This window comes from Neolamprologus brichardi, chromosome 3 (assembly GCF_056152115.1).
Source record: "Neolamprologus brichardi isolate AB-2024 chromosome 3, ASM5615211v1, whole genome shotgun sequence".
Lineage (NCBI taxonomy): Eukaryota > Metazoa > Chordata > Actinopteri > Cichliformes > Cichlidae > Neolamprologus > Neolamprologus brichardi.
Genome location: NC_142106.1, coordinates 51998727 through 52019328, shown reverse-complemented (window position 1 = coordinate 52019328; position 20602 = coordinate 51998727). Strand labels below are relative to the sequence as shown.

Below are 20602 nucleotides of genomic sequence, written 5' to 3'. Positions count from 1 at the left end.
ATTAAAGCCACAAATGGGAAGAAAACAAACCCAAAGGAAAATATATTTGATCTCAGGAATCCAAATCAGATGCTTTAGAGCAGGGGTCGGCAACCCTGGGCACGCGTGTCACAGCTGCCACGTGAAGCGTTAACTGATGGCACGACCATAGCTGGACTGGCCATCGGGCATACCGAAGGTGAATTTTAATTTTTATGGGCCGATGATGTTTTTTTTATTTTTTTGTAACGGTGTAAACGATGGAAGGTGGTGGATTGGCCGGATGCTGGTCGATGTGTAAAAATAAGTCAGTTGTTTGGTGGTGGCTTTGGAGGAGCTTCCACAGAGGCAGCAGGTGGATGAGAGAAGGTGAGGCAGGAGGAGCAGAGACCCGAGGCAGCCTCTGGTGTTGTGCCAAACTAGTGGTGCAAGGTCCACTTCAAAGGTGTTCTATGTTCTATGTTGGTCAGGTTAATCAAAATGGAAACTGTTGAACGTTTCAGAAGTTTACACATTAACCAACATGGTCCAGCACTAAACATCGCAAAGCCTTTAGTTTTTGGAGAGAGGATGCTGCCATCAAATTCAAAATGGGCTAATATTTTTCTTTAAATGTTACATTTTCTCACTTTATTTAAAATACTGGTTTATAGGATTTGCAAATGATTACATTTTGTTCTTAATCATATTTAACACAGTGGATCAAATGTAGGGAAGTGGGTGTTATATTCAGATTGTGGGATAAATTTAGGAAATGTAAAACTTTTGATGTTAATGTTGTTTATTTGCAGGGTTTAAAAATAAATGTGTTTACTGTTTGAAACTCATACTTGGCCTTCTACTCTTCATGGCTGCTTAACCAAGCTAACAGGGTGGAGAGTCTGAGGAGCTGGGAAAGAAAAGCGTCTGAACTGCTTTAAGTGTCTTGAAGACGTTTTATCCAAGAAGTTTCTTCAGTTCTGAGAGCGACTGGTGGAGAATCCCAGGTTTAGGTCCCGTGTGAGTGTCCCCCTAAGAGGGTCATGGACTCCCTATTGACCCTCTGCCTAATCACACGAGCCAAGGTGTGAAAACGGGTGTAGGTCACAATCAGCAAGGGCTGTATCCCAATTTTTGCCGAAAAAAACAGCGGAAGAGGGGCGGCTGTAGAGTAAACTTTTAAAGTAAGTACTGAATATTATGTCACTTATTTATGTGCAAATGTTTAATAATGAAGAACATTAAAACATTACTGTTGGCCACATGTTGGCAAAGTTATGTGACATTAGCGATGTTTGTACTTTCAGCGTTTACTTGGTTTTAAAGCCTTTACTTTAAAATATACGCTGTTCAATAGTCGACCTTAATCTTACAGAGAATGTGATGATTTTATGGATAATTAAAGTCAGTCATATATCCACAAACACAACAAGCTGAAAGTCAGTGATGCTGCTCGGTTTGCAGTCCTGAATATCACGGCACAAGCAGGATTCACTGCACTGTTAATGTTAGCTATGTTATATTGCTGCTTCTGTTCGGTGGTGTCGAGCCAAACGGACTTTAACGTGTGTTTGAACGAGCTGACGGTTCACTCGTTAAGCTGAAAGAAAGATGCTTTAAGTACCTAAAACATTCATGAATCTGATCGATCAATAATATCTTCCCAGCACTCGATATCTCATAGTTTTACATATCAGCCAACATTACTGTCTACATGCTCATGAATATAGAAGTGACTTGGCTGTTATAACATATTGCAAGTTAAAGTAATACTGCACTGCACGTAAAGTAAGTAACATCTTGTATGAGGTGATTAGGGTCAGCAGTACTGTGTATGGGAGCCTAAAGCAAAGTTAACTGCACCAGTACCAGCTTCACAACATATTGTATATTATACGTTTCTACCGTTTTGTAATATGTCATCTGTCATGTTTAGATGCAGTGACAATTGCACATTTGGAGTCGTGGTCATATGTGGTTTTTATATACAGGGTATTATTATTTTTTCTATTTTTCTTGTTTGTTTGCACATCATTATTGTGTGCATGTTGCATATGTAACATTTTTTTTATTGTTAATATTATTATTAGATACCAAAGATACAATTTGATTGAGGGTTTTCCTGTCAAAATTTTAATAAAAATGCAATTACACGCGTAAACAATAGGATCAAAATACACTTTTAAAAAGTCTATTGAACAAATACTGATTTTCAAAACATTCTAGAGGAAAATAGAGATAAAATAATCTGAATACTAACAGTGATCTTGGGTGATGATGGAGGCTTGAATGGATTATTCTGTTTCAATCAATAGGTTCATATCTATGACAATAATTTGATAAGTTTAACAGGTTGGTTTAGGCCTGGCAATACAGCAAATATTCACAAACTTTTGTTTTTGAAGAATGTTGATTTTTTTTTTTGGGATGAAGCTATCTGGCAACATGACACAGCCCTTTACCCTCATCTGTATGTCTATCATGTGGCTATGGTACTGGGTTTTGGTTTGATGCATATGCAGGTTACAGCTGGGGAATGGCAGCATGTTGTGGATTGATTTGGCATGTTCAACCACTCTTACACCAAACTCTCTCACTTATAACATGATCAAGGCCTCTTACCCAGTGTCATGGATTTTTTGTAGTTTTGGGGACACAGGTCCAAAGTCTGAGGCAGTAAGTCAGATCAAAGAAGGCAATGATTCTAAAATGGGAGTTTACTCGTGTCATTGTATATATCCAGGAATATGTGCCTGAGGATAGTTGTCATGAAATCAATATTAAATCAAAGTATTCCTTAATAACCACAGCTGGCATGAGTTCTCCAAAGCTGCCTGCTGTCTCAGGATCTGTCTCCAAAAAGAACCAGGGAGCGCTAACATGTTATGTTCTAAACTGATGAAGAAAATGCACATTAAACATAGTATAAACTTACTATGTTAAGTAATGTGAAGAGGATGCCTTTAGCTCCTATTGGGTTGGTTCCTTGATCAGTGCAATACAGAATCATTGATCGGGTTTGATGTAATGTCCTTAAAACACGTCAAAATGAGGCTCTGTAGTCTGTGTGGCCTCCACATGCCTGTATGACCTCACTACAACACCTGGGCATGCTCCTGATGAAGTGGCAGATGGTCTCCTGATGGAGCTCCTCCCAGACTCCAGGACTAAAGCATCTGCCAAGTCCTGGACAGTCTGTGGTGCAGTTGGTGCATGGAGTGAGACATGATGTCCCAGATGTCCTCAAATGGATTCAGGTCTGGGGAATGGGCGGGCCAGTCCACAGCATCAATACCTTCATCTTGCAGGAACTGCTGACACACTCCAGCCACATGAGGTCTAGCGTTGTCTTGCATTAGGAGGAACCCAGGGCCACCCGCACCAGCATATAGTCTCTCAAGGGGTCTGAGGATCTAATTTCAGCACCTAATGGCAGTCAGGCTACCTCTGCCGAGCACATGGAGGGCTGTGCGGTCCCCCAAAGAAATGCTACCCCACACCATTAGTGACCAACTGCCCAACCATTATGCTGGAGGATGTTTCAGGCAGCAGAAGGTTCTCCAATATGTCTCCAGACTCTGTCACAAGTACTTAGTGTGAACTTGCTTTCATCTGTGAAGAGCACAGGGCGCCAGTGGCAAAGTTGCCAATCTTGGTGTTCTCTGGCAAATGCCAAACATCCTGCACGGTGTTGGGCTGTAAGCACAACCCCCACCTGTGGACGTCGAGCCCTCATACCACCCTCATGGAGTCAGTATCTGACCGTTTGAGCAGACGTGCATATTTGTGGCCTGCTGGAGGTCATTTTGCACAGCTCTGGCCTTTCTTTCCCACCCCACAGTACCTTTCCTTATCTTTTGTTTTCTACTCTTTTACTTGTCTTTGATCACGGTTGTCTTTCTAGATAATTAATTTTATTGTTCTGGGGTGAGTCACGGGCTCGGGTGCATTCTGGGACTGTCAGTTCACCAGTGTGCTGGCATGTTTCTTAACAAACACACCACTACAGCAAACATCTCAGTTGTACTTGTTGATTTCTTCAACAAAACACTGAACAAAAAATTTCCTTGTGAGTGTGCTGCCTGGTGCTTTTAAATTTTGTGATAATTTGAGCATCCCATGAATTAAATTATGTTATTGTATCTGAACATATACACTAGTCATTAAATTAGATGGGAAAGAATGATTCAGGGTAAACAACTGCACCAAGGGAATTACATTTTTCTTCTCAACATGTAAAATGTCTGTTGATAAGCAATTTCTAAAACAGACATGATAAAAATCACATTAAACAGATGTGATTAACATTTTATTTTACCAAACATAACATCAATGATGACACAATCAGTCAAGTGCTCAATCACTCTCAGCGGCATCGTCTGGAATGTCCTCGTCCTCCTCCGAGTCCACTTCCAGGAGTGGTTGGTGGCTGAGGATTCTCTTGTACACGTCCTTTACTTTGAGCATTTCAGCTTTCAGTTCACTTTGTTGTTTTTAAACCAGGCTATGGAGTCCTTTCTGTGCATCCTCCGACATGCCAACAAGGGAGGCTGTAAAAAGAACAAAACTATTAAATAGAAGTAAAACAAACAAACAATCAAACAAAAAACCTCACCTCATAAACACAAGGAATTAGGATCATGTAATTAAACTTTTTTTTTAAGGGAGAAGGCAGTGTTAGCTAGCAACCCAAATATAAGTAAAATATCCAGAAAGACTTTAGCATCTGCTATTATTTTCAATCAATTCATCACCAAATGTATAAATAAATAAAAGATGTGCTTACAGTTTGAGGAGATTGTCCCCAACACCACAGATCGCATTCACAACACTGTCCAGTGATGCTGCATCTCCCTGCAAAGGATCATCTCCTCCTCTCTCAGGCGCCTCACAGCCATCACCTTCTCAAAGACCTTTCTCTTTGTCCGGAGGTCAGCAGCAGCTACAGTTTAAAACCATCAGATGGGAAAACATAGTAGCATATTATGATTCAAGAACAAAACATTCAACTACTGCTCAGATACTGGGAGTTTGTTTAAAAAGGATATTTAGAAATCAAGAGCTTACGTTCACTTGTGCTCTGCCAGGGCCAAACGTCGGTCTGGATGAGGGCATCACTGGATACGATTTGCTTTGTTGGTTCAGCGAGCTTGTTGTAGTCGTCAACAGCAGCCGCCAAGCGTTTCTTCTCATCTAAGATGACCTTGTGAATTCTGTGTCGCCTCTTGTTGCTATCTGTAAATAATCATAAAAAATTCACACCTTCACATAATGCATATATTTACATTTTAATCTACACTCATCAATTTGTTTGCTAGAACCAATCACATCCAGCTTAATCAAACCTGGATCTGATTTTATTCTGTTTACAAAGTAGCTGTACAAGCTGTACAAACTGAGCATCAAACGGTCCGTTTCAAAGAAACTGTGACACCATTTTGTCTGTAAAGACTTTGTGTTCGCACTCTGATGATGACGACAAGCTCCTCTATTCGTGCCTGCAACGCTCCAAGGCTGCCATCAGTTTGATCCGTTTCTAAGTGAGAGGAATATTAATCAGAATACAGGATGAGTAACAGTCACCAAACTACAGTGGACTCTGTAATCACTGACTTGATGATATTCATTATAAGACATCTGGAGCCTTCATGTGCTGCATTATCATGAGATAACAAGTATGTTGGTGTTCAGGTTTATAAAACCAACTAGTACGACGTCACTTCAACCCAGGTCCAATCCAATTTGATCAAACGCAACAACTCTGCCATCAATTGTGCTTTTATAAGGCTTATTTTTCATTGTTTGTTGACACTGTCAGAAAGATCTTAATTCTAAGTTCTTTAATGAGGCCATGGTGGGTCCTGTTGTTATACACGAGTGCATTATATTGAGACTCACCTTCAGCCCATTGCTGCACATCGGCCACCCATTGCTGCAGTGTGTCGACATCCACTCCCAGCTCATTTCTGCTCGCATTCAGGCTCTCCACTTGTTCTCTAAGGATCCTTATGATCTAAGAATACATTAATAAATGTCATTCATATTGACATTTTTAGAGTACTGGTGTTTTTCCCCCATTGCCACACACATTAAAATGGGTGTTGAAAAAATGACGTTTAGATATCTCTGGCTCAAAGTGCGGCCCAGTTGTTCCAATTTCCTTTTGTTCCAGCCCAAAGCCAGGAGGCTCAGCATGTCTGTTCGCCCTGCATTTCAGTTAGTATACAAATAAGAATGAATGAGCAGGAGACTGAGTGGAATCTCACACACAGACACACGCCTGCTTTAGACATGTACTTCGTTGTGATGGCCGCCCTAGACAGGAAACTGTTTACTGGTTCCACCTCCTCTCCAACTGTAGAACCGGCCCCATCCTGAAACGCACCTCCCCATTTGATCTATAGAAAGGAGGTCACAATACATGACTGCTGAATTCATTCAACCTTATAACAAAATGTCTTAAACGTATCCAAGACTACAAGCTGCAGTATACCTCGCATATCCAAGTGTGAGCTTTTGCATGCATGATGGAGAGAAAAGGATGCATTGACAAGAGGTTCCTCAGCTCAGGGCACTGCTGAGCCACGTTGGTTAAATATGGGAAATATTTACAGGCCACATCGGAGCAAAGGAACATAATATGTCCTGGGATGCTAGCTGCCAACTTCTTCTGGAGAAAAAGGGGGTAAGCAAAGATCTCCCCTTGAAACATGTTCAATGCAGCTAGGAGGACTAACAGCAAACAAACAGCTATTTCCATGCCCTCTTCATCCAACTTCCCAGTGGACTTTTTGGTCGACTCCTTTGCTGCAGTCCAAGATGAAGATCCGCACAACCCTTTCCCTGGGACCTATACACTCAAAGACACGACGTGATTAACTTTTTTAACACAAATGCAAAAGAAATAGCTGAATGAGCCTTAAGTCACGTTCACACAACACCTCATAAAAACCATGTTTTTATTTTTTTTAAATACACATGGTGACAAAATGAAGTATGCATTAAGATAAAGTCAAGTAAATAGTATTACGACAACACCAAGAGAAAAACAAAATAAATATCCACCCATCCAAATATGTATCCACACACACAGGTATGTGTATATGGTTATGGTGTTAATGTCATTTTAACAAGATTAACGCTGACAGCACTAATATATTTGTGTATCTTACATCATTTGTGTGTCTCTGGATGTATTTCACAAACTCAGCAACTTCCTCATCTTTTTCAATGAAGACACCTTCAAAGTTCGCCTGCTCTGAAGTGCTGAACGAACACAGTGACAGTTGTTTGAAAACAAACATCAAAATACAATTTTTGTTCAAATCCATATTTGATTTATGTACAAAATGCATTTGATTGAAAGCGATAAAGCTTGCGGTTTCCATCAACTGACACGGCGAGCATGTCTGGAGTGCAGGCAGGGCAGCTAAAGCATGGCTCCTTGCACATCCTGTCCACCTCAAACTTTACAGCACTCCACTCCAAGAAACTTTTACTGAAGGCATCAGCTGATATTCGGCCAGTCTTTTAAATAGAGGACAAACAACAGAATATTCAAGGACAGTCGTCATAAACATTGATTTGCACAATTTCCTTAAACTTGACAAATTTAGAAACTCACCCTTCCAAAATGGGCTGTTCTTTCATCCAGCACTTTTACAAATGCCTTAAGTGACATCCCTGGTGCAGCCTTCTTAATGTCATAGAAAGACTGAAAGACATCCATTGAAAACAGGGTGCAGAAATTTAAGGTGCCAGGCCAATATCCACTACCCTGGAAGTCCTTAACTGAGGGGGACCACATTAGGTCACAGCTGGTGCAGCTCACCACTGGCAGTGCAAGGTTATAACGGTCTTTAGGAAGGATAAGGAGAAATCCAGTCATGGCTCAACAAAGACATTCATTTTTTTCATGTTGTGAACATTTCATGTTGTTTTCAAAGCGGTCTGGTAAATCCAGATGACCTTTGACAGGTACCCACATATACTGCAGGCCGAGGGTAATTCAAAACAATGTAGCAATGTACAATTTGCACTAAAACCTGCAAACACATCTATTGTGTATGTACTGTGTGACAAAAGAGCAACTTACCATTTATGGTTACAAGAGCCACAATTGCACCGGGTGAAACCTCAACGTTACCTGCTGGGCAGTCACACACATGGTCTGGCCTTTGCACAGGCAACAGCCGAACTAACATTAAAACACACAATATATATAAAAAGAATTGGAAATTAAATGATACACAATAAATATACAATAACAGCACACTCATAGTACATAGAAAGAAATGCATAGGACTTAAAAACCGTAACTATTGGCTTGTGAAACTCTGATGAAGGCTGCAAAAACCCTCCTGTTACTGCCTCTCTGTTGTGCAGGACAAAGCGTGTGTGAACTGCAATATCACAGTCAGCACAAAGAAATGGAAGAGACAGTCAGTCCAGACACCTCACAACTACTTGTTTGCCACACTGGCACACACGGTGTGACTGTGGATCCAGAGTAGCTAACATATTGTCTATAAGACAAGGCCTGGCCTCTTTCCACTTTTGCGAGGACACCATGTTTCTGATCGCCCAGTGAGTAGCAGCTGACTCAGACGACGTCTCACAAGTCATGGCTGCGTCCTCTTCTCCATCCTCCAACAGCTGAAGGAGCTCCTGATGAAGCACCTCAGTTCCACACACTAACAGAAAAAAAATAAAGAAACTCTTCCACAAAGTGAAAAACACTCTAGGCAGTATGTTTCTTAGGACTGCACAAAAGCCCTGCCTAACTCAATTATAACAACAAATATAAAAGTAAACTTTAAAAAAGGAATCACAATATATAAAAGAAGGTAAAGTAGCTTTTGTTGGGTTGACACTGGCAACATAACAAGGTTCTTCACGTGGACATTGATGCTGATCTGCAGACACTGGGGGGGAAAAAGAGATTGAAGAATATTTACTTACTGAAATTCTTTGGTGAAAACAAGTTGTGAGATAAAATGAATGGTTGTGAGAATACTGACCACATGGCATGCAACTTCTCATGGCACCTCACGACACCTGCAAGTTAAAAATTGACTCTCCTCTTTTGCCACACGGCTCTCGCCATGTGTCAACTCCACACAATGAGACATGCACAAGAATGTTGCACTTTCTCTCTGAAAAATTCTCCAGGGTTTCTCTTGAAGCAGCTTCACTCCAAACCTGTAACCCTGTGTCAAAGAAACATCAGTCAGTGGTTAAATGTTAAGATTGTTCAACTCCCAGCTCCACCCGGAGCCTGTATCCTTGCCTGTAGACAAAACCCTGTAAGTTAAAACAAACTTCACATTTGCAAACACCTGCAGCTCATAAGAGTAATAAAGTATTCAGCATCACAGAGACAAGTATTATTTCAGGTTTATTCTAAATTATTAAACCTCTACTTTTTTGCCATAATTTGCTCCAAATCATCAATCATCTCAACCTAATCCCACATTGTAATCAGTGACTTTCCTTAAGTTTGTCACTCACTTATTTCATCACTATGAGCTCAATAGTGGTCAGATAATGAGCCCCATTTTAACTATTCTATAACCCTGCACATCTGCTCAGTTGTCACTTGTCTGTCTGTGCTGAATCCTTTACAAGCACTCTTAGAGAAACATTAGCAGTAGCATCGTAGGTCAGGCCTGGGTCACCAGATTCCAGAGGTGCTGTAAAAGGTCATAAAGTTAACACTCTGCTGTAAAAGAAGTAACACTGGTTTCAACACAGTATGTCTCTCACACTGTATTCACATCTCCACTGTAATATTCACATTTCTCAACAACACAGTGTAATTTCATCACCAACATACAGCCTGTGAACACAGTTTCCTTCACACAAAAACTCAGTAATCCTGTGGTAGAAAAACATTATTAAGTTGTGTCCTGCTGTAAATCACATGATCAAATCACATGATTAACCCTCTGCTGTAGAAAAGTAATGTAAATGTTAGCGCTGCGCAGGTGTGTACACACTTTCTCACAGTAACCTCTGCATTGTGAGTAATACAGGATCATGAATAACACACTGCTGGTAAATTCACAGACACACAGAAAATTTACAGCTAAAAGCTTAAATTTGCAGAGTTCACACAGTCATGTGACCCAACGTTTCCTCCTCTGGTCTCCTCCTGCTCCTGCAACAAAAGACACACACAGAAATACATCCACCCCTTTGTCACATCTGGGTGGGGGTTAACCTTTGCACAGTGGTGTTAAGTCAGTCAAGTCAGTCAACTCTTGTCAGCTTTCAGCAGTCCAGTCAGTTCCCCATTTTTTTCACTTATTTTTTATTCATTTATTCATTCAGTGCTGATAGTGGAATCTATCGTCACATTTCGTTTCCACCCTCAGCAATATGACGCCATTTCAAAAAAAGAAAAAGAATTTAAACTGGATTACCGTTGAATCCTTTTAGACAGGGACTCACTTCCTAATTGTCCCAATAAGTGGCTTTCTCCCGAGCCCATTTTAATTTTGGAGAAACTCACTTTGCAACCATTCCCGACAACATGTTGTGTAGTTCTTCCTGTTCAAATGTTCAGATGTGCTTTAAATGACAGAGATTTAGCAACAAACTTTTAGTGCACTGTGAAAGTAACAAATTAAAAAGGAAAAAAAAAAAGAAAGGCCTTGTTAAGTCATGACACGTCTTCTTCATCCCAGGAGGGGAAATCACACCAAACCTAACTGACAGGTTCAACTTTGCAACAAAAGACAAATCATCAGCCTCAAACATTCATCCAATCAGCCACACAACACACAACATAACCCTGTTGTCTCATCACATAATGAATTTCTTCTCATGTAATCAAATGTGTGCTATGTTAAAACTTCTTCACACACCAGAAACTCAACAATCAGCTCACTGTCACGGTTCGCTGGAGGACTCACACACAGGACTCAGAGGCATGGTATTTATTACAGTTCCACCAGGTGTATATACAAACAGTGCAGGGGGGTAGTGCTATATACAAAGCAGTGACAGGGAAAAAGGCTCTGGGGAAATCCAGGTAGGGAAAAGACACTCGCTCCTCTTCTGACTCTCTCCTATCGTGACCACTCTCTCCAGACACTCACACAAAGGAATCCGCTCGGGGAATGCAGGGTCGGGTCCAGGGGATCGATGTACAGAAAGAAACACACGTCAGAGGTTTTGCGCAGGGAAGCAAAAGAGAACTTGCTCAGAGCCGGGCTGCACTGACGCGAGTCACACACAACAATCCAGGAATGAGTAGAAGCCACTCCCTGGCTTAAATGCTGGCTGCACTGATGAGAACCAGGTGTTTCCTCTTCAGAGGGGCATGAGTGAAAGAGCGAGCAAGAGAGAGAGAGAGAGAGAGAGAGAGAGAAAGAGAGAACTACTAGTCAGCGGCCTGCTGATCCCCTGGCCGTGACACTCACTCATTCAAGACCCCTCATCAGCATCCTGTTTTCTCCTCAATCTTTGGGCAAACACACTCATATATTAGGGCTGATATCAGGGCTGCACAAGTTCTTTGTGTTTGTGATCATGAATAATATAAGTCTGCCTGTTGAAGATCATGTTTGCTACATTATTATGTCATGTTATTGTTCTGTATTATATTCACCTTTCACCATCCTTTCCCAGCCCCCTGTTACACCATCCATACAAAGCCAATCTGACTGTGGCCCAATGTGTTTGATAGTTTGTGTTGGATGAATAGATTTGACAGACTTGGTTCTCTCACGCTCCGTTTTGCGAAACTATTTTTAAATCCCTGTAGAACTGGAACCATGTAAGCTAGCACAATAATTTTTTTTGCACATGAAACCGGAGGAGTTGTACTTACATTTAATGCCATCAGCTTGTCCTAACTCATGGTTTCTTTCCACATATAGCTTTGCAAAAACAGCATAAAAAGCACTTGCAGCAACAAAAACACAATATTCCAGAAACACGCTTTGCCGATCTGATCAGCTGTTCATAACACTTCCTACGTTGGAATAGACGTCAGCGCGAACTATCGCGTGTCCACCATTACCTGGCCAAAATTGGAAGTGACTTTTTTTTTTTTTTTTACCTTCGGGGCCTTATAAGCCTGTACTGGTGTTTTTAAAAGTTATGTTTGACTTCATACTTTTCTGAATAGTTTCTGGGATGCTTAGAACTCAAATTGCACTGCTGAAAATAGTTGATTTTGATGCACATGCTGCTTTTTTGAAAATTTGCATTATAATATTTATTTTCATTTTTTGCAGCAGTATATAAAAAATGGTGTTTCTCAAAAATAAAACTATGAAGACACTCAAAATAAATTTCCTGTTGTTAGAAACTATTTTGTGCAACTTTTTTGTATTTACAGTTTTGAGGAACAAACCTCTTAAATTTCTCCAACTAGAAATATATGCCTAAGCAATATATTTCTTTGCTTAGGCTGCTGCCCCTGCGACCCGGCCTCGGATAAAGCGGATGAAGATGGATGGATGGATGGATGGATAGAAATATATGTAAAAAACAAAAACAATTTTTTTTGTGGTTTATTGCACTTTTTTGCAATTTATGTAGTTATTATAGACTTAATGCATAAATACTATCAAAATTTGGGCTATAACTGTTATATTGATGTACAGCAACTGGAAATGCTCCCAGAAATGGCACTACAGCATGTGAAAATATAAAGATAACTCTGGCGGACTTGGTTCTATGGTAGGTCTTAAAGGGTTAATATAGATTTTCAATGCAGGCTTTTGGTGAGCCGCTGGGTTCTGTGTAATAATCAGTGTTGGGTAAGTTACTTTAAAATAGTAACTTAGTTACATTATTAGTTACTTCTATCAAAAGTAACTCAGTTACTTCAAGTTACTCGTTACTTTCAAAGTAACTAGTTACTAGGGAAAGTAACTTTGGTTTTACTCAGAATTCTCTTGTTAATGTGTTGCTTCCATAACTTTGCCAGTCTTCTAGCTTGCTTACTTGCAACAAGTGCACTGTGCCACCTACCAATAGAAAGGAAAAGATAATGTGCATATTTCCACGAGAGAAATCCCACGCCTGGACCGTCATTGACTGCTGCCATGATTCTAGCCTACGTCACAGCGTCATGTGCGCCTTTTACATCCAACACAAAAAACTGCAGTCGTGGTGCTTTCGATTGTACTCAGAACTCGGAAATTCTGCCTTCTGAATAGGAAGATGTAGGTAACACCAGACTGCAGATGAGCTGCATACAGGGCTGGACGGGGACAAAAAATCGGCCCGGGCATTTTGACTAGAGACCAGCCATTATAGGAAAAATCATAAAGCCTTTGAATGAAAACAAACGCTGTTGTGACAGTGATGTTCACTGTTTTGATGGTATATATGCATCAATCGTTTGTTGTAAGATTCAGATAATTATTTTTTAAAAGCTAGACATTTTAAATGAGAATAAGAAAGAAAAGTATTTCTTTGTGCCCACCTCTCCCTGTTAATGCCCCACCTGGCGCCTCTGGCAAAACTTTGCTAGCTCTGCTCCTGCACAGTTACCAGCTGTCAGCTACCTAAAAAGGATCCTGGGGTTATCTGTCTCTCAGAAACAGTTCATAACTTCCCTTCAACTCATTTATGTCACCTAAAAGGTAAACCTGTTTCTCCATCACCTGTTCAGCTCTGATGATTCAGTAAGGACATCTCCTGGTTTCATGTTTCCCTCTCACCAGATAAACAAACCGACATCATGACCAGCAGCTTTACAGCTGTGGCTCCAGCAAACATCAGCTGATACTAGAAATTAATATTAAATAAATTCTAACAACAGCTGATCAAGCTTAAACGTGCTGCTGTTGTTTAACGCGACATCGGCTGGTTTCCTCTTTCTGGCGCAAAATGGGCGATAATCAAACAAGAGAGCCGATCAGCTGATCATTGATCAGTTTTCAGGATTGAAGTAGAAACGGGAGAGGGAGGGGGGAGAATGAGAGAAGAAGAGTCAGCTGTGCAGCAAAGACACAGAATAACTCCAGCTTTGTGCCTTTTTCAATGTAGCCGAATTACGGGACAAACTGTTCCTTTTCACCTCAATTAGAAATGCGTTGGTAACTCTAATAACTTATGAACAAAATAAAGTTTAACATCGTTAACACCATAGCACCCACCCAGCTGTATAGAAACTCCGTCATGCTAGCTAGTACGCAGTACGGAAAAAGTCAGAATAACAAAAATAAACTCCACCTAAACTTGGTTTATATCTGACCCAGATAGACTGCAGGTCATAACTTCTTACCTGAAGTTCAGTTCACACTTGGACCGGCGGCCGCCTCGGGTCTCTTTTCCTTCTCTTCCACCTGCTGGCCTCCAACACTTGCTAATGTTATTGAATCTGTGGAAGCTCCGCGATAGCCACCACACGAAGTAACGAGTAACGACCCTATCTAAATCCCAGTAACGACTAACGCGTTCCTGATTTTGGCATAATAACTAGTTACCGTGCTCGTTACCACAATAATAACGTAGTTACTGTAACGCGTTACTTAATAACGCGTTAGTCCCAACACTGGTAATAATCATCTCAGCATTTTACAATAGAAAAGCTCTTTATTAGCTCTTCATTTATTGTTATTGTACATGAAACAAAGAAGCTGTGTTTCTCATTTGATGTTAGTTTCATGTTCATCATGATCATTTTCTAAAGAGCTAATATTGAGACCATTTACTGCACTGGCTGCACATCCTGTCTACATTTCTCTGTATGTACTGTGTTTGTCTTTGTTGTCTTTTCATATTTCTCCATATTTACACAGACAGTGAACAGCAGTAGATCTACTCTTCATCTGTTTTATCCCCAGTGAAAGACATGAAGTAGAAATGGTGTCATTAGGAGAAGAACAAGTACGGCGAGGAGGCAGCAGCTCTTAAAAATGAAACACAGCAGCTTAGCCCTGAGCTCAGAGAGCTTCACATGAAAAAGCTCCTCAAGCAGATCATGTCAGAGATTTGTCATCAACAGGAGGAACTGTTAATATCTTAGAATGAAGGATGCTTGTCAGCTGGATGAAGAAGGTTATTTAATGGCAAACGTTCACATTGAAGTCAAATTGTTGTCGTGTTGAACAGATTCATGTACTGATTGTCTCCAGAATGTTAGAAGAGCTTCAATGAATCATTAGAAACAACTTACAGCTGCACAGTTGTGTCAAACCAATCTTTGTGTCATTGTGGGATTTTTTTGTTTCTACATGTGACACACGTCTAAAACATGCACACAATTTGAACACAAAACAGGGACTCATTTGTTACCACAGCCAGATGCTGAAAGACATTTACTTGAAGTCCTGTGTCTATATATATGTACCATTATTAATAAGATCTTGTTGATTCCTGTTGATCCGACACAGAGAGTGGACTTCAGACAGAAACCGTGGAAGAGATTTTAGAGGCCGTGTGTGGCAACAGGAAGTTTCTGTATGTTTGCTGATCTTACATGTGGAAAACAACACGTGATGTTTCTGAAGTTCTACAATGATTGCAACTCTCGCATTTAAGTTCATTTCATTAGACAGTTAAGTTTGAAACAATAAGTAGTTGAAATATTAAGAAATAATAAATAATACATAATAAATAGTAATTCATGTTTGTTGATTAGATTTATATGTTTAAATGTGTTATTTGTGCTAATTGTGCAATTAGATAGGAACCTTTTCTAAAGTTGTGTTGTGGCTAAGAGGGCATTTTATGGCTGTCACACTCAGCAAGCTAATTAAGAGACGAGCCACGAGGTTTGCACGCCTGCAGAAAGATAAATAAAGAGTGCCTTTTTTGGACCTCCCCACCACGTAAAAATGAAAGTTTATTCCCTTTGAGTGAGGCCAATGAGGTAAATGTTTTGTTTATTATCGTTGTATGTAAATGCGCGAGTGTTGCGTGGTATTCAAGTGCAAAAGCCACAGTGTGAAGTGTAATGTGTACTTTATTGATCATTTTGTTGGAATGTTTCGTTGTATATAATGCTTAAGGACTTTAGTAAGAATATTCATTTAAGTTTGTATCTCCTCTTAGTTCTGACAGCATTGTATCAGCTGTGGATGGACATCATTACATGTTACACTATGGAGCTACCAGCCCAGTATATGTAGCCCACAGTAGATGGAGACATCAAGCTGGACTGACAAACATCAGGACTCATGTAATCCCTACATGTGGACCTTTCACAGATGATCCAAGTGCAGATTCAACTCTGCATTACATTTGACTTCAGCTGTTACACACTTTCATTTTCTAGCTGTGTCACTTCCTGCTTTTTGGATCAGGTAGTTTATCCATGTCCACAAATGTTTGGCTGCATATTTGTATCATCTATATTTTCAGTCTTCATACAGCCGATATTTCATGTGAACTCCAATCTGCCAGCTGCCATCACGTTTTCAGGGTTCATTCAGTGTTGAAATGTAGGACAAACAGCAGCACATGTTCTCTAAATGTTTGCAGTCATTTTAAATGAAGCTGATACTACATGAGACATTTTCCACATTTATTGTCTTTGAACAGAGAATAATAAAGCCTTCAAACATATACAGGCTTGTGCAAATACAAACTTCTGTGGTGTATTTGATGACCTGCAGAGGAGAACAAGTCAGGCTTTTCAGCCCTAACACAACCTCTTTGTTCTCAATACTATAAAACCTTAAAAGGCTGATATGCAAGTTTGCATGAATCACCAACACAGTTGTATTTGTTTCTAGTATAGTTATAAATAAGGTGATCAAATATCTGCTCACTGATTAGATCCAGTATCTATTACAGATGAACTGGATATCACAGCGCATGTTGTTAATCCGTCATATCAAACTAAACAGTGTTGCTGGTGTAAATATCCTCCAATAAAGTCAGATGGGCTGAGGGCTGTTGTTGCCAGGTAACGCTTGATGTCACACTGGATCTTCTGATCTTTAGCATCGTAGCACTCGCAGTCTGATGTTGGCTCATGTGTTGTCACACACCAACATGACGTTCTACTAGTCAAGGCCTCACCTTAACCCACTGATGCTGATCACACAGACCCACTAATAGAACTGTTTTATCAGGTTTATGCAGCGTCACCATTAATGTCACATTTAATCAGAACACATTTACATTACAAGCCCACTACAACCATTATCAACATTTTAAATTACATTATACATCCTCAGTGATTTAAAGCACCACTATTTTAACCTGATTCATTTTTTTCACCTTAACAGTTCATTCCTCAAATGAAGCAAAAAAATGTACCAACAAATAATTTAATATTTATTTTCCAAATTTTACAAGTGAAATCAAACAAGTGTATTTAACAATGAAAACCAGAGTACAAGCTGCTCATATAGAGTCCAACCCAGGCTAAAAGTAAGTTGAGTAGAGCAGCATCATCAAAGTGTCGGTTCCCTGAACACGGTGCAAGATCGCCATCTGCAGGACAAAACTAGTTTTTCTCGCCCTCCTCGTCAACGTCAAGATGACGTCATCGTACAACAAAACATGCAGATCAGGTGACATGACTGTCTGAGAGGCGAGTTAAACTGTGGCAGGTAAGCATGTGGAGGAGGAGCAACAACTGCAGCATGACGCTGGAATATCATCATTGCATTATACAGTTTCCTCTCTAACTGGATGATGCTATGAACAAGAACAGCTGTGGAACCATTGGCCATTTCCCATAGTGTAGCTGAGTCAAAACAGCCCAAGTGCTGAGAGGGAAAACACGATGATTTATGTAAAGTCATAACTGGCTGCAGCAGCTGACCTTTGACCTGTGAGCTGCAGCTTTTATGGTTCAGTGTTTAATGTTTAAACTGTTTATGGCTGCACACACGCCCACAGTCAGGTTGTATACATATTGAAACGTTATATACAGTGTGGCAGCTGACCTTTGACCTTTAACCTGCGAGCTTCAGACTCATTGCTGGTGTGAGGTGTTTAATACTATTGAAGCTTGCAGACACACCCACATCATCTGATTTGTTCTCAGGGTTGTTCAGTGTGTTGGAGTTGGAGCAGAAACCTGCTGCAGGTTAATTATTGATCAAACAATATCACACAAGGTGCAGCAGCTGACCTTTGACCTGTGAGCTTCAGACTCTTTGCTGGTGTGAAGTGTTTAATGTGACTTCAGCCTGCAGACACAGAGGACTGATGAAGCAGAAGATTGTCTCTGTTTCTACACAGACCTGGTCCAGACAGCAGAGCTGCAGAGTGAAGACGTTCATGGGAAGAAGCTGAGTAAGTGCAACATCCTCTTTGAATCCTGGATCAGGAAGTGAAGCCGGTGAATATTTGGTGTTTAAATAAGGTTTCTGTCTTTGACTCAGTCTGCTGTCACTTTGTTTCAGAAAAAAAGAGATTTCAGATTTGAATGATTTGAAGTTTGATTTGAATGAAATTTACAATCAAATGCTTTCAGTGTTGCTGTGTTGAGTGTTTGCCCGTTTAATGTTTGTATGGAAGACACAGAAAGACGTGACTAAAGAAATCTGTGCTAGAGGGACATTTAAAAAAAAATAGTAGAAAAGAAAACAGATCTTGAATTCTTTAGAGAATTTTCTAGAAATATTTTTCTTTCAAAACAGAATTCAGAATATTGATCTTTGACATGGAAGCTGTTTCTACAGGATCCTGATGGACACTCAAAGGTTTTATAAAATGTTCTCATTAGTTGTTTACAGCAGAATATCAACATATTGTCTTTGTGCAAAAATTCTTACAAATAATTACCATGTTATTTATGTAACACCATTTTAACCACTCATTACGCTGGTCTAACCGTTTTCTATTAAACTATATAATACATATTATGCATTTCAGATTGCTCAAATTAAATCATGTACATTACAAACCTTGTTCCCCTGTCGACTGTAGCTAGAACCATTCGTTTTTGTACAATTTAACCATGTTTTTCTCTCCCTTTTCTCCGTTAGCATTATTTTTCTGTTTTTCTTCCGTCTTTTTGTACATCAAGCTGGTTACCGTTACATCATTCATCTCCGGTCACACAGGAAGTTACCAAAACAAAAGCACAAACGTTATATTACGTGAATATGAGCTAACTTTACATATCCGCCGTTACACTCCCACCAAATTATTTGCTGTTACAAACAATATTAAACACACATAATTTCTGAACAGGTAACTTAACAATGACAATACCTTTGTATATTCAACAACTAATTTTCATTGCATTTTAACTTCTTAGTGCATCTTGCTTTTCACAACTTTCTAACAGTAGAACCAACTTATGAACTGGGCGTTCTACTGTAGACATCTTATGTAAACGTTCACCCCTTTTACTAAGGTTACTGTCTGCAAAGGTTATTTTGACCTTTCTCAAGTCCGTCTTCATCTGTTATGGTGTCCACAACTCTACCAAGTCTCCATTGGGATCGTGGCAGTATTTCTTCCTCTTCCATCACTATGTCATCTACTTGCATATTCCTTTTAGCAGCATGCCATCTCTGCCGAACCCTGATGTTGTGAAGATATTCTCTCTTCCATTTGCTCCAAAATTGCTCCAATAGGTATTGTACCTGATGCCATTGCTTCCGAGCATACAGATCCTGTTTAACAAACTGTCCTGGAGGAGGCAAAGCTGTTGTGGTTTTCATAGTTAGGAGATGATTTGGAGTTATTGGTCTCAAACTGTTTGGATCATTGAGATTGTCTGTCGTCAACGGGCGGCTGTTTACTATTGCAGCTGCTTCATAGAGAAAGGTTCTGAGCGATGAATCGGTGAGTTGTCTCTTTGCGAGAGCAAGTATGGCTTTGAGGATGTTTCTCACAGTCCAAATTTGTTGTTCCCATTCTCCACCTGCGTGGCTAGCATGGGGTGTGTTAAACACAAAATCACATTGTTTTTCAGATAGAAAGGTTTCAGTTTTTCAGTGTCTATTTCATTCAATGCTGTACACAGTTCATTTTTGGCACCTACAAAGTTAGTACCTCGATCACATGTTATTTGTCTGACAGGGCCTCTCAGAGCTATAAAGCACCTTAGTCCATTAATGAAAGCGTCCGTAGTCAGGTCTTCTAACATTTCTACGTGTACTGCTCGTAAATAGAAACAAGTGAAAAGGAGAGCGTACCTTTTGTTTTCTTTTCTTGCTTGTTTGGTTAGGAATGGGCCGAAAATATCCATACCACAGTATGTGAAAGGTGGAGAGTGTTTGACTCTTTTTGTGGGGAGATCTTTCATTTTTTGTCCTTCCACAGCTCTCCTTAGTCTCCGACATGTCACACACTGACGGATGTAGTCTGATACTGTTTGACTTAGCTTGGGAATCCAATAACCGCTGGACCGTATTTCGTTCATTGTGAAGCTCTTTCCTTGATGATTTATTCTTTCGTGACAGTGAGCGATTATGAGTTTTGTAATATGATGGTCTCTTGGAATGACAGTTGGGTGTTTGAATGTGTTAGGAAGCGATGAGTGCTGTAGCCTTCTTCCCACCTCGAGCACATTGTCTTCGTCCAAGAAAGGATCCAAGTTGTACATTTTGTTGCTCTCATGTAGTGCCTTTCCTTTGCTTAATGTCTTTATCTCATCTGAAAATGTTAGTCCTTGTAAGTTTTTGATAATCACCAATTTCAGTGTTTTGTCTTTCAGTTACAGTGCTGAGTGATTTTGATTTGTCTCTGAGTAGGAACCACTTGA

At 40.1% G+C, this 20602-nt stretch overlaps 2 protein-coding genes across 2 annotated transcripts in view; one reads left to right on the top strand and one right to left on the bottom strand.

Moving 5' to 3' along the window:
- LOC148105774 (NACHT, LRR and PYD domains-containing protein 12-like) overlaps window positions 1–20602 on the top strand; it is a 121871-nt gene that overhangs the window by 80554 nt on the left and 20715 nt on the right. The gene's annotated exons all lie outside the window — the stretch shown is intronic.
- On the bottom strand, window positions 4994–7846 carry LOC148105775 (uncharacterized). Its single transcript, XM_087839006.1, has 9 exons — window positions 7583–7846; window positions 7310–7485; window positions 7131–7227; window positions 6452–6808; window positions 6239–6356; window positions 6073–6164; window positions 5857–5971; window positions 5393–5494; window positions 4994–5193 (listed from the first exon to the last, which is right to left on the bottom strand). The coding sequence occupies exons 1-9, from the start codon at window positions 7844–7846 to the stop codon at window positions 4994–4996; spliced, it is 1521 nt and encodes a 506-aa protein (XP_087695132.1).

Excerpts from the sequence above, each read along its gene's own strand:
- LOC148105775 (XM_087839006.1), bottom strand. The coding sequence starts at position 7,846 with ATGACTGGATTTCTCCTTATCCTTCCTAAAGACCGTTATAACCTTGCA. Across the intron at positions 7,486-7,582 it reads GAACAGCCCATTTTGGAAGG|ACTGGCCGAATATCAGCTGA; the intron begins GTGAGTTTCTAA and ends TCTATTTAAAAG. Across the intron at positions 5,194-5,392 it reads AAGTCTTTACAGACAAAATG|ATAGCAACAAGAGGCGACAC; the intron begins GTGTCACAGTTT and ends GATTATTTACAG.